At 42.5% G+C, this 13,893-nt stretch overlaps 2 protein-coding genes across 5 annotated transcripts in view; one reads left to right on the top strand and one right to left on the bottom strand.

Moving 5' to 3' along the window:
• Positions 1-19: 19 nt before the first annotated feature.
• Positions 20-5,730, bottom strand: LOC113945381 (basic proline-rich protein-like). Its single transcript, XM_027639465.1, has 2 exons — positions 5,583-5,730; positions 20-984 (listed from the first exon to the last, which is right to left on the bottom strand). The coding sequence occupies exons 1-2, from the start codon at positions 5,728-5,730 to the stop codon at positions 20-22; spliced, it is 1,113 nt and encodes a 370-aa protein (XP_027495266.1).
• The window catches only part of ANKIB1 (ankyrin repeat and IBR domain containing 1), an 84,524-nt gene continuing 70,838 nt past the window's right edge, over positions 208-13,893 (top strand). For 2 of the 4 annotated variants that reach the window (XM_027639515.1, XM_027639517.1), the window contains exon 1: positions 209-490. The gene's annotated coding sequence lies outside the window, so the exon portion shown is untranslated. Of the gene's footprint in view, positions 491-13,893 lie in introns of all 4 variants that reach the window. The other 2 variants (XM_027639518.1, XM_027639519.1) reach the window with 2 other exon arrangements.

Here is a 13,893-nt window from a genome sequence, read left to right on the forward strand (position 1 = left end):
GCGGCGGATCCGCTTCCCGTCAGAGCTCCGCGGGCCTCGGCTGCCGATGAGTTTCCGGGTCGGCGGCCTGAACTTGTGCTGCCTCCGCCGCCGATTGTTGACCGCGGGCGGAGATAGAGGGAGCGAGCCGGGACTGCGGCCCGGGCCGGGAGCAGGAGGCGCGGCAGGAGGGCGGGCGAGGAGGCGCCGAGCCGGAGCGGCTGCCCGGGCCCGGGGAGCGCCGCCGGCAGCAGCCGCTGTCAGCGCCGCCGCCGCCGAACAAAGGGGCAGCGAGCCGGCGGCAGCCGCAGCGCCCTGACCGCGCCAGGCAACTCGGCGGGCTGAGTGACAGCCCCGGCTGTCCGCGGGGCTCCCGCTGGAGTGGGCACTCCAGAGGGCGCCGCACCCGGAACGGAGCGGGAGAGACGAGCGGCCGCTGGACACATGGAAGCGCTGGGTGGTGGGCGCGGAGGCGCCGGGAAGGGCCGGGGAGAGCCCCTGTGAGGAGCCGGTGAGTGCCCTGCGGCGCTGGGCGAGGCTCGGGCGGGGGCCGCGGGGCTGCGGGAGGGCGCGGCGAGGGGAGACCGGCCGCGGGCACATCGGGGCGGCGGCAGCGCCCGCATCGTGGGGGGGGCGGGCCGGGAGGCGGCTCCGGGGGCGCCTCGGCGGGCGAGGGGAGCGGAGCGGGGGAGGCGGGAGCGGCCGTGGGCGAGGTGAACTGGCGGCGGGTTATCGAGGCTGGAGTGGCAGGGGGCAAGGAGGATACGGGAAGACGGCAGCCGCTGGGGTGGGGGATTAGGGGGCAGAGAGGCCGCCTCCGGCCCCGGCTCTCGGCGGGCGGAGGGCAGGGGGGCTCGCCGGGAGACCGGCCGGGCCGAGGGGGGGTCGGCGGCAGCAGACCCGGGGCGGCAAAGACCGTCAGAAAGTTTGGAGCTGCCCGATGGCCTGGCTTCAGCCAGCCCCTGCTGCTGGGCTCGTGCCCGCCTTGTCTGTAGCCTGGAAATCCTGCCCGGAAGGCAGAAGGGAAAAAGTATGAGTGGCCAGAGTGGGAGCGTGTGCGGTGGGGTGAGCTGTGACAGCGTGACCTGGCTTTCTGGCTGGGGAACGCCGTCAGAGCAGCCCTTGAATGAAATCAAACGCTCGCGATCTCGTGCGATTTTCACCCGAGTTAAAAATTGAGTCTTGATACCGTAACAGTTTTATGTAAGTAGCAGTGTCGCTCTCCCAGGCATGTCTAAGCACATACTGGAAATTGGGCAACTTTTAAAAATTAATCTAAATTATTTACAGTTCAAATAGTATGCAGAGGAAATACAGAGTCACGAAAGCATGCTCGGCAGAGTAAATCACTACAGCTTAAATTGTTTTCATGGATCCCTCCATTGTGACTAACTGTCCTTGATTGCTCCTTCTTTGAGTGCATTTCTGTGCTTAAGGGTTCCAGAAATGGAGTTTAAGTTGCAGACATAGCATCAATAATACGCTGTAATTTAAGTACATTCACTAACAAGAGAGAGACCGCTGTTGAGAGGATTTTGGCTTAGAGGTTAGCAATGAGAAGAGATTGTGTCTTCCTTACATGTATGCCTGTTTTCTCCTTTCATCTCTTTGACTTTCAATACAAAGCGTAGTGGATTAATTTCTCTTTATTCTCTCTTGCCTATAGAGGAAAATTACTCTTCTTCCTTGGAGGGAGGGGGAAAGGCTTTAGTCATAAGGAAAGCAACAGCATTTTTCAACTACTTAGAAATGTGGCTACTTAGAACTTGTTTCATTAAGATGTCTACACAGAAGTGAACTGATAGAATTTATAGCAGCTTCTTGTTCTTTTTTTTTTTTTTTTTGTGGACATGGAAAGAGTAAATGGCTGTCCTTACAAATCAGAGACCAAGTTACAGAAGAAACTTCTGGAAACTTTAATTCCAAGACTTTTGGTGGTTCTGTACTTGAGCAATTCTTTCTTCAACAAATCTTACTTTAGTCCTTAATCAAAAGAATAAAGTATTTTAATAGTACAGTATATTATTCCTGAATTACAATATTATTATAAATTTAGTAAAAAACTAAACAATGTTGGTGGTGCCCTCTCTTCATATATGTGTATATGAAAATTAGTTTTAAAAGAAAGAAAAACAAAAAAACAACAACAACAACACCACTATAATAATAATAGTATCAATAACCAAACCCCAAAAACTGGGTAAGTAAGTTTTATGCAGTCTCTTTAATTTTTACTTGTGCCAAACACATCTAGATGGGACTAAGTATGTACATACATAACTACATGATTGGGCTTATTAAAAAAAACACGGAGTTTCCTGGATGTAGTTACATATTGCATATGAGTTTATGTGTATCTGTCATATGTTCCTAGGTAGCCTACACACTCTAGAAAATTACAGAAAACTGAGTATGTAAATTTGAAAGAGAATGCCTTCTAAAGCTGTCAGGTTTTATTCAATTGAACAACTGTAAAAATGGTTTTAGAAAATGTCATAATGTCTTTGTTCACTATATAAGACCTTGTTAACGCTGTGGTTGATTTGTTCTGTCTCAAGCAGTTTCTCACTCCTGGTCTGTGACACCTCTGCCGTGATTGCTTAGCACTATGTTTCTTTTTATTTCAGTAATAGAGCTTTGTTTATTAATCATTAACTAGTTTGATTAGCAGGATTTGTGGTGTTTTGAGTTTTTTGTTTGGTGGGGGTTTTTTTGGGTTTTGTTTGTTTGTTTTGGGGGGGGGTTACCTTTTTTGTGTTGTTTATTGAAAGGATTTCTTAGATTGTTTTGGTTTTGAGGGTTTTGTTTGGTTAGTTGGTTCAGTTTTGCTCTTTGGATACCATATAGTTACCGTTACTTGACTAGTTCATTAACGTCACCTTGGAATCTGATAACTAGAAGTTGCTGTCTGTGGTTGTCACTGTTGAAGTTTTGTCACCTTTGCTAAGGTGACTCATGCCAGTGAGAAAGAAAATTGAGAAGCTGGAGGTTACTGATACATGTGCTGAACCAATTAGGTTTCAAATCACATTACTGAATTTGCATAATCGGTAATGATACATAGCAAAGTGAGATCTGTTTTGCTTGAAAAACAGCCCTGTGGAAATTCTGAAATGTTCAAAATTACCTGGAAAATTCTATTTTCAACACCATTATAATGGCTCTGAGGAAATGCAGCCTTTCAATATATAAAGGGAGCCTATGAGAAAGACGGAGAGTGACTTTTTACCAGGGCCTGTTTTGACAGGACAAGGAGCAACAGTTTTTAACTGTTTTAGATAAAGCAAACACTTCTTTTGACCTAAAGCTTATTTGTAGTACTGCTAATATCCTTGAGTTTTCTATAAGGAGTTTTACTGGAGTTGCTTAAGAGATATTTTCATTTGGTGGTTTTGCTTACATTTATATTTTTAAGCAGTCACATTCTGAACTTTGCCTGTTGGAGAATAGTTGCAGTTAAAATAAGGTAACAGCCTGTAAATGGATTACTGCAGGGAAATAGAAGGGTATGGCTGCTGAATGCTTGGGATCCTTCCTGGTTCGAGTGGCCTTATGGAGAATCGGTGTGACAGTGTTGCAAGAAAAGTTACTCTTGTAACTTTTCTTGTTCAATTCTGTACTGACAAGGAAGACCCATGAACAAAATGAATCCTCTAAAAGTCAGTTTTATATTGGTGCATAAACTTACATCTAGAAATCAATATTTCCACACGGCCTGCAGTATAGTAATGTTATTCTTTGACAATAAATATAGTTTAAATATTACATCATGAAAACTAAGGTAGTGTATTATTCATTATTGTAAAATAATTCTTATGTGCAGGCTTCTGTGTTGGAGAAAACTTTATTAAATTTCCTGGAGATTTTCCGTACTTAAGTGAGTTTGCCAGTTGCTTGTGCTTACCATTTTGACACACCTGAAGAACTCACAGTAGACATGTCATGGAGGATTCTCTGTCTTCTCTCTGCCTGGCTGAATTCAGTGACTTAAGGGATAGGGGCAATAGTGACAAGTTCCTGCCCAGTGCAGCAAGTGTGTCTCCTCTATGACTACCCTACCTTCCCACATGCCCTCACATAATACTTGGGAGTCTGCACGTGAAACCAAACAGCTACAAGAATAATGATTCATCTAGCTTGGAGGTGCTGCCAAGGTTAAGTTGACCTATACTCTGCATCAGAACTGCTCCCACAAAGCAAAAAAAAATATCATTGTCATAGGAGAGTCCGTTCTGAAGGGAACAGAAGGCTCAAAGAGAAGGACCTGCTTCTTGGGGAAGTCTGCTGCCTCTCTGAGGCCTGGATTAAAGATGTGAAGAGAAAGTGTCCTACTGCGGTATGGCCCTCAGATTAATATCCATTATTGATTTAAATTTTTTTTTCAGGTAGGCAGCAATGAATTTGTAACAGAAAGTCTGAGGGTAATGAAGGGCAAGTCTCAGGGCCTTCGTTAAGAGATCTGGAGCACAAGTAGCGTATTTCTCTATCCTTCAAGTTGCAGGGAACGATGAGGGAAGAAACAGCAAGAGGCAGCTGATCAATGCCTGGCTCCAAGTCTGGTGTCACTGACGGAATTTTGGGTTTTTTGATCATGGGTTGGTTTACATGACACCAGGTCTGCTGGCGACAGACAGGGTACACCTGTCTCAGAGGGAGGAAAGGATCTTTGCACAGGAGTTAGCAGGGCTCATTAGAAGAGCTTTAAACTACATTTGAAGGGTGAAAGAGATAAAAGCAGGCTTGCTAGAGATAAGCCTGGGGCCAGCACACCTATATTTGAAGCATGGTGTGCTACTGATGCCCTTTGATCTTCCATCTCAGTGAAGGTAGAGGATGGAGATCCATGTGGCAGCAAAGACATGGGGTTATTGATGTGTTAGAAATGATAGAAGCATCTGAGATTGGTCATACAGGAATTAGGACTTCTCCCCCCAAAAAGGTGGTACCAATAGCCTGGTTGAAGTGCTTCTACACCAATGCACACAGCATGGGCAACAAATAGGAGGAGCTGGAAGCCATTGTGCATCAGGAAAACTGATATAACTGCCATTAGGGAAACATGGTGTGATAACTCACAACTGGAGTGCTATAAACTCATCAGAAGGGATAGTAAAGGAAGGAGAGGTGGCGAGGTAGCTCTGTGTTTTTGGGACTGTTTGTATTGTCTTGAACTTCATTGTGGTGTCAATAGGGTTGTGTATGCATAAGAATCAGGGGGAAGGCCAACAGGACAGATATCCTGGTTGGGATAGACCATCCTGCCAGGTTGAAGAGTCAAATGAAATATTTTCTGAGCAGGGGGAAATTTTACAATTGCTGACCCTTGTTCTCCTGGGGGACTTTGACTCACCAGATGTCTGCTGGAAATATGGTACAGTGGAAAGGAAACAGTCTAAGAGGTTCCTGGAGTGTCTGGAAGATAACTTCCTGACACAGTTGATAAGTAAGCCAACTAGGGAAGGTGTCCTGCTGGACTTATTGTTCATGAACAGAGAAGGGCTTGTGGGTGATGTGATGTTTAGAGGCCGTCTTGGGCACAGCGCTTGAAAACTGTAATTTCACAATTCTTGGAGAAGTAAGGAGGGAGTCAGCAGAATTGTTACCTTGGACTTCCAGAGGGCAGACTTTGGTGTGTTGAGGAGACTGATTGACAAACTTTTGGGAGGCATTTCTGAAGGGCAAAGGAGTCCAGGAAAGCTGGGCATTCTTCAAGAAGGAAATCCAAAAGGCACAGGAGAAGGCCGTCGCCATGTGCTGAAAGAAGAGCTGGCAGGGAAGGAGATGAGCCTAACTGAGCAGAGAGTTTTGTCTTGAAGTCAGGAAAATAAAAGAGAGTCTATGGCCTTTGGGAAGAGGGGCAGTCAACTCAGGAGGACTACAAGAATGTCGTGAGGTTACAGGGAGAAAATTAGAAGGACCAATTAGAACTTAATGTGACTACACCTGGAAGAGTTGATAAAAAATGTTTCTATTAATACACCGGTAACAAAAGGAGAGCCAAGGAGAATCTCCATCTTTTATTGTATGTGGGGGGAAATACATAACAAATGATGAGGAAAAAGGCTAAGGTACTTAACGCCTTCTTTTCCTCCGTCTTTAATAGCATGACCAGCTGTTCTCTGGGTACCCAGCCCCCTGACTGGGAAGAAAGAGACAAGGAGTAGAATGAAGTCCCTGTAATCCGAAGGGAAGTGGTCAGAGACATTCTACACCACTTAGACACTCGCAAATCTGTGGGACCAGATGAAATCCACCCAAGGATACTGAAGGAGCTGGCAGAAGTGCTCCCCGAGCCACTTTCCATCATTTACCAGCCATCCTGATTAATGGGGAAGGTCCCAGGTGACTGTAGATTAGCAAATATGACACCTATCTACAAGAAGGGTTGGAAGGAGGATCTGGGGAACTACAGTCCTGTCAGTCTGACCTCAGGGCCAGGGAAGACCGGATCATCTTGAGTGCCATCACATGGCATGTACAGGACAACCAGGGGATCAGGCCCAGCCAGCATGGGCAGGTGAAGGCATGAAGGCAGGTCCTGCTTGGCCAACCTGGTCTCCTTCTATGACAAGGTGACTTGCTTAGAAGATGAGCAAAAGGCTGCAGATGTTGTCAGTAAAGCCTCAGACATCATTTCTCACAGCATTCTCCTGGAGAAACTGTCTGCTTACATGGGCGTATTCTCCTCTGGGTGAAAAAACCTGTCTGGGCCCAGAGAGTCATGGTGAATGGTGCTACCTCCAGCTGGCAGACAGTCACTAGTGGTGTTCCCCAAGGCTCAGTATTAGGGCCAGTCCTGTTTAATATCCTCATCAATGATCTGGGTGAGGGTATAGAGTGCACCCTCAGTAAGTTCGCAGACAACACCAAGTTGGGCAGGAGTGTTGATCTACTGGGGTGTAGGAAGGCTTTGCAAAAGGGTCTGGATAGGCTGGATAACATCAGTTGGAAACTGATTCTCTCCCCCAAGTACTTCACCTGATGATTGCTTTTCCTGGAATTCAGCATAGAAAATAATCAGATTTTTCTAGTTTATAAATATAATTTTGCTTTTAAAACAGGCCCTGCTTGTTCTTATAGCAGGTGCTTTTAAGTGACCATGAGAACATCATGTCCTGTTTGTGTGCAGCTGTTTTGGTCCTTGTGGTAAATTATTACAAATTAAATAACTTAGAGGAGAAAATCGTATCTGTTATATTTATTAGTTTGAGTTGTGTTTGTAGTCCATTTAAGATTTCCTCTTTAAGGAACTTCCAGAGATGTTAGTTGGGGTAAGCAATGGCCCCCTGCCCTTTTATTTTAAGTGGATTTCTAACAGAAATTTTGAAGGCAAAGTTACTAGTGGTATATTTCTATCAAAACTGTTGCGTAGAAACTCAAAACTGACTGTATCAAAAAGCAATAGTATGTTTTTGTAGGATGCACAGATGAAGCACTGATGATAAAAATTGAAATACTTCCTGTTATGAACCAGCCTTTGGAGAAGAGATCATGATGTAGACTCATCAGTGTTTTTGCACAAAATATACATCAAATACTGATTCTATTAAAGTTTATTGTAGACTTACGAATAGGAATTTTAGGACTGTTGTCATTTATTAGTGGACTCTTCTATGTACTAAGGATTTGATTGTTACTGTGCTGCTGTGATATGCAGTTGTGTGTTTGTATTTTTATTAGCTACTAGGTATGTAAGATATATGCAAGGCTAGATGTACATCAGGACTGATTTTCTACAGTAATAACCTGTAAATGCTGTTGCAACAGAATTTTCCTCTGAAATATTCTTTTTATTAACTTGCCTCTGAAAATTACTTGCAGAATTGTTACTTTTTTAGAATTTTTTATTTTTAAATCCAGATGGCTCTGCTGTTCTAGATCTCTAAGCAGCTGGGGGACAAGCAAATACATTCATCTCCAGTAAACTCTCTGCTCTGTTGAAAGAGTACAGATAGACATGTAGAAACGTCCTGGCAGAGTAGAGACTATCAAAATGGTGAATTTCTTCGATGTTGCAAAGGAACTGCAAAAATGTGTAGCTACCAAACTATGAAGACCAAAGTTTCAGCTGTGCTAATAACGCAGGTTATACGTTTTAACATTTTAAGAACTTATTGACTGATGCAGTTTCATTCACATTTGCTAAATAGTTGAAGTTATCTCTATACCCATGAGGTGGGGATTTTTATATATTAAAGCTCAGGTCTTGGGACACAGCAGTATAGAAGACTTCATGATAGCAGAACGTGTGATTCTTCGACAATGATCTGACACGTGTTCTGTAAAAGTACTTCTGCAAAATTGTAATACCAAATAATGTAGGCCTGTGAAACATTGTGACATATATGTGGTTCTAAGAAAAAGCATTTGTTTTTTATTAAAGAATTGCTTTTACTTGCATTCTCTGAAAGTTTGTATACGGAAGTACACAGCCTGCAGTATTGAGACCTTACTAACAGCTCTGTAGCTTATTGCAGTATAAATATACAATGGCTCTTAATTTAGGCCCTTTTCCCAGACTTCTTGAGAGTCACTGACACAGATACTTTGTGTATTTAGTTCTCCATATTTAGAAGGATGTGTTGTAGAGAAATCTTTCATTGGAGCTATTTCAATGAGTCACCAAGTGCAAACTGCCCATAAAAAAAAAAGTACTGAAGAGGCTTTATTTGGTGACTTGTGTATTGAAGTACAAGTTCTTTATAACATCCCATTTACCAACCTGTTAATTAGTTAAAATTAAACTGTGTGAAAGTCCTAGAGGAAGACTGCCTAGACAATTAGGGGACAGAAGCACATAATGTAAAAAGAGAAGCTGGAAGAGCTGGGTGTCCTCAGCCTTCAGAGAAGGCTAGGGTGGTGGATCTTGTTTTCAATTAAAAGACAGAACCAGACTGTTCTTGGAAGAGCTGTGAGACAACAGAAAAAGTTCTAGCAAGGAGTGTTTCAATTATACATTAGGAAAGATTTGCATCATGAGGATGGTCAGATGTTGGGATAAGTTGCCTAGAGAGGCTGTAAGATCTCTGGAGTTCTCTGAACTTGATTGAGGATGGCCTTGAGCAGCCTCGGAAGCTCTGGAGATTGCCTTGGTTAGAGGATCAAAGCAGTTGACCTCCAGAGCTTCTTTCCAATATAAATAAGTGCCTGCTCCATGTCACATGATATGGTTGCACAAGCTCTTTCTCTGTCCTCTGCAAACAACTGGTTCTGGCCCAGCTGAAGCTTGTGGCCCAGAGAGTTTTGTAGTTGTTAGTTTTTTGATCATGTTACGTGATTTGCACTATATGGCTCAAATCTGTTTTTTAACTTGACTTCTACATAGTCAAAGATTTTAAGTGATCGATCAGTTTAATGCTTTGAATTATCATGTATCTGTCATGAAATAGACTAATCCTGAATGAGATACCCCATTTCCAGAGTTTTGTATGTTTGAATAATGTTAAGGGGTTTTTTTCTGTAATAAGATTTACTTTTTTTGCTATGCAGAAGTAGCCTGATTACTTGTGCATTCTTCCAGGCAAATAAATATATAATTGTAGTTGGAATATGGGCTTATTCTGGTTTGTTTTTTTTTTTTTTTTTATTATTAGGGTTGGGGTTTTTTTGGGTTCTTGGTTTATTGGAGCTTTTTGGGGTTTTTTCCCCCGAAATTCATAAATTCAGACCTTCTCATAAGCAAGTGGCCTGAGATTTATAATTATTTACTTAATAAGGGAATAGAAAGTTAAATTCATTTGTCTGCAATAGGAGTTAGACAGCCAGCATGTTCTAGTATAAAATACTTTGTTGCAATCTTTAATTAAAAGGAGATAATTTGGAGGGTTTAGTCTTTGTTACTCTAAATGTAATTACAATATAATATATGCAAACTTGAATAAAAGTCACATAATTTTACTATAAGTTCAATGTAAAGTTCCTACTGATTTGGTCTTTATTTCATAGAAATACATTTTAAGTTAATTCTCACTGAGCTGCACTCGGAAATTCTGATTATTTTTTTTTCCTGTGACACGTATTTGTATTGTATATATATGAGTGAGGGCTCAGAATGGAGAACCAGAGTTTTTAAATCAGTCTTTAAGAAGTTGATTGATTAATTTTTTTATCACTCTCCTTATTCTGTTTTAGCTATTTGCATCATTTTCTAAGAAGACAATGGGTCAGATTTCTCCTTAATTAGTTGCAAGCCTTAAAATTATACTGAATTAACTTCAGGTTTGTTAGGTTGTGGTATCAGGGTAGCCATGAGGAGTTACTAATAATTATGTCCCTCATTATTTTGCAGGTATACAAAGGTTCTCAATTTTAGCATCTACTCATGAGTGCAAGGGAAAAAATCATAAACCCCAAAATCATGTGGTTTTTGGGAATAACTTCTGTGTGACTAATAAAATTTCTAGCAAAACCACACAGTGTTTTCTGTGTGTCTTCAGCATGCTTTAGCTCCTTCAAAGGAATGATGACATTCAGATCAAAGCAGGCTGGGTTAGTGCTAAATGGAGGTGTTCAAAAAAGTTTCTTTTTGAAACATAAAAACTCAGTATGAACTTTGAACAGAAAAATATTCCTGAAACAGTCTACCCATGGCTTACTTTGAAAATAAATCCTTTCACATTCCTGCAGCCAGACAGTCCACTGTAATCATGCTTTGCTTTAGCTATTGTATACTTTATTTTCCCCAGTGCTACCTCAGTCTGCTTGCTGTAACTCTTTGATGATTCCTGTTCTCCTTTCCAAACTGCCCACCTAGCTGCTGTATCCAAATAGCTGTAACTGAGGGCACACCAGAAATGTTCTGATGCCCTGATTGTATGTTGTGGCTCCATTTCCCTACAACTGAGGAATAACAAATCATTTCTATTTAAATGTACTACATTCTATGAAATGAGTGGCTTTAACGTTTGTCCTCATAGAGTTTAAGACATGAGAGCAGTATTCCATTTTCAAAATGGATTAACTGGAACATGAGGCTGTAAAATGCAAAGTTTTGGGCTTTTTTTTAAATACACTTGCTGTTCTAGTTGATTAAGGAAATAAGATTTCCATGTTACACAGACACTTGATTATATCCTGAAAAAAATGAGCAAGCTATTGCTTAGGTGGATTATATGTCTTTAGAGTAGGTGGTTCCATCATCCCCGATTCCTGGAACATTCCAGCCTCATGCCTTTCTGTTGCAATACAATAGGTTTTCACACAAATCACCATTTGAAAATGGAGTCTCTTGTGTTTATTTCACCTCCTTATAGAGATGTATTTTGATTCTTGCATATGCTGTTTTTTAAGCTGTTAGGTGCTTGCTTCGGAGATACTTCTTACTTTTGCTTTGTTACCAAGTGTTCTGTTTCACTTCTTGTCTATTGCTCTTTTTCACCTTTTGAATCTTCTAGAGAGTAATTTTATGTGATTAGAACATCCTTCTTACTGTGCAGAATATTGTATGAATACATTAGGGTAAAAAGCCACCACAGTGGCTTTTTAAAGGTATTTGTGCCTGTTGAAATTTTCAGAAGACCTTAAAACTTAAATTCTCTAATTAATATCTCAACCCTATTGATAAAGTATTGTTGTTTCTACATATCCACCAGCAACTGAAACTCAAGTCCGTGACTGTTCCCCAGCAAGTTTTAAGTCTGTTATGAAATACGGTGCAACAGAATAAGTGATATAGGAGGGAAGGAAGGGATTGTTGTTAATCATCACCCTTTCCCAAAGTGCAAGTGGAGAGGGACCACATTAGACATATTTCTCACCACTCCATGCTTCAAGACTGTGTTTGTTCAAAAAGCTTTGTGCCAAGTTAGTAGAGTTTGTTCTCACTGGACTCCTGCTGGGCCCCTGTAGCTACACTAAATGCCTTTCACCAGTTCCTTCTTTTTGACTGCCAGGGTAGCAGAGCTTGGACTTTTCCCTCTAGTAAGTGCAAGCTCACCTGTGTCCTTTCACTGCCTGTTGGACAGGAATTTTAGTTCTTTCCACCTAGATGTTGCTTACCTAGTGTCAGGCACTAGAATAGCACCTGCTGCTGATATTAGCAATCATAGGGAGTTTTGCATAATGAAATTAAAACTGGATCCAGACAGGGGTACTAGTTTTGCTGATATTTTTGTAAAGGGCTGATGTGAAGTTGTTGTATCGGTTATTTGTTGAGTTTACGTTCTGATACACTTTGATACTCCTTTGTACACTGCTCAGCGTGAGTTCTTGCAAGCTTGGGTGCAGTTAACAGCAGCCACTGCTACCTCTGGTGCTTTGATGCCTGCTCAGTGTCTGCAGTTTCCCACCCAGCTACATCCTGCAGTCCATACCCCATCCACCATCCCCTTTTAAGTGCACAGCCACTGTCAAAGTAATAGCTGATAAAATAATGCTGGGCTACAAAAGAAATTCTGTGAAAACTGTTTTGACTTCAGCGAATGCAGTGGTGCTGGTGTACTGCCTTGCCTCCAGCACCCAAACAACTGCAGGCTTTGCACAATTTGCATGTTGCTGGTGCTTCTGCTTCTGTCTGCACTTCAGTATGAGCAAACACTGTTTTGAACATATTTCCACTCTTTGTAGTATGCACTGGTACAAGTAGTCCTGCCTCCCTATCACTGCTGCCATACTCTGGCCATTTGGACCATCAACATCTAGGAAGAAAATGCAGAAGGGGGGACTGATACGAGTTACATCTGTTCTGCTTCTCTGTGCAGTCACAAAGGCACATGCCAGTAAAAAAAAAAAAGGGAAAGTGCAGAAATATGGATGAATAGAAAGGGCAATGAGGGAAAAAAAAAAGGGTAGGATCGGTTCTGGTGTCAATTAAAACCACTTTAGAAACTACAATGCAAGTTTCTCAAACAACATTAGTGTCATAAAAAGATAATGGAGGCAGATTTCCAGCTTGCTAAGTGCATACTTCATGGTAACTATGAATGTTACTTTATAATTTCTGAGGCTTTCAGGGAGGTCTCATAGAGGTGACACATAGATCTGGGCAGCAGCAACAGGGAACTCGAGGCAGAAAAAGACAAGAACAAGAAATGTAGGGAAAAAAGAAATGCACTTTTTTATGGCTTCTTTCTGGCATGTAGTGGGGGGAGGGAATGTTCTTTTGTGATGTCTTTTACTTTACAAGCAGGAAGAGCTATTCTTAAATAAGTGCCTGTGTGTTCCATTGGCACTGGAGCAGGTTTTTCGTAAGACGGTCACCAAGGGATTCCTGAGCACCACAACTGTGCAAGCTGCTGAAAGTAATACAGCTGGTTCCCCCAGCTTATGTCTTGTCTACCACTGCTTGCCTTTGCTTCTGCAGATGTGTGCAATGAAACCGGCAGTGGATATTTGTCTCATTTTCAGGCAGCCAAATACAAGTTTGCCAATACTTAGTAAATGCTGGATTGATGATTGAACTTCTCCTGGTGATAGGTCAGGCTACTTAAGAGCTGCTTTATGAGTCATGGTAGAGGAAGCTGAGTGGGCTTGTTGAGCTGAAGGAGAGACATGGTGACTTGACCGATGACAGTAAGCCCAACTTTTACATTAGCAGGCTGGATTGCATAGTCTCAGGTGGCCATGCACCATCTTTGACTGGACATCTGCTGTCACTACTTTGCAGCCAGGTTTGGTAGACTTTGAAGTAAAAGTCTTCCCTTCTGTGAGGAGGCATGCTGTCATGGTTTGAGATAGCCCCAAAATCCAATTCCCTAGCTCCATCCCCCTCCCACATCTCAACCTAATGTGATTTTGGGGCTATCTCAAACCATGACACATGCCTAGCGATGGAGGCAGCAGGAAGGGAACACATGTCCCAGTCACAGCAGCACCACCCTAGCCGGGAAAGCCCATGTGCAGATGTCCTCTGTGACTTTGTGAGCAGCATTCGGAAATAGCACTGGAGGAGAACCTCCTGTGCAGTGTCACTGACAC

The sequence above is a fragment of the Corapipo altera genome, unplaced genomic scaffold (assembly GCF_003945725.1).
Source record: "Corapipo altera isolate COAL_440 unplaced genomic scaffold, ASM394572v1 44, whole genome shotgun sequence".
In the NCBI taxonomy this organism is placed as follows: Eukaryota; Metazoa; Chordata; class Aves; order Passeriformes; family Pipridae; genus Corapipo; species Corapipo altera.

Excerpts from the sequence above, each read along its gene's own strand:
- LOC113945381 (XM_027639465.1), bottom strand. The coding sequence starts at position 5,730 with ATGGCGACGGCCTTCTCCTGTGCCTTTTGGATTTCCTTCTTGAAGAAT. Across the intron at positions 985-5,582 it reads CTGCCCTCTGGAAGTCCAAG|GATTTCCAGGCTACAGACAA; the intron begins GTAACAATTCTG and ends CCTTCCGGGCAG.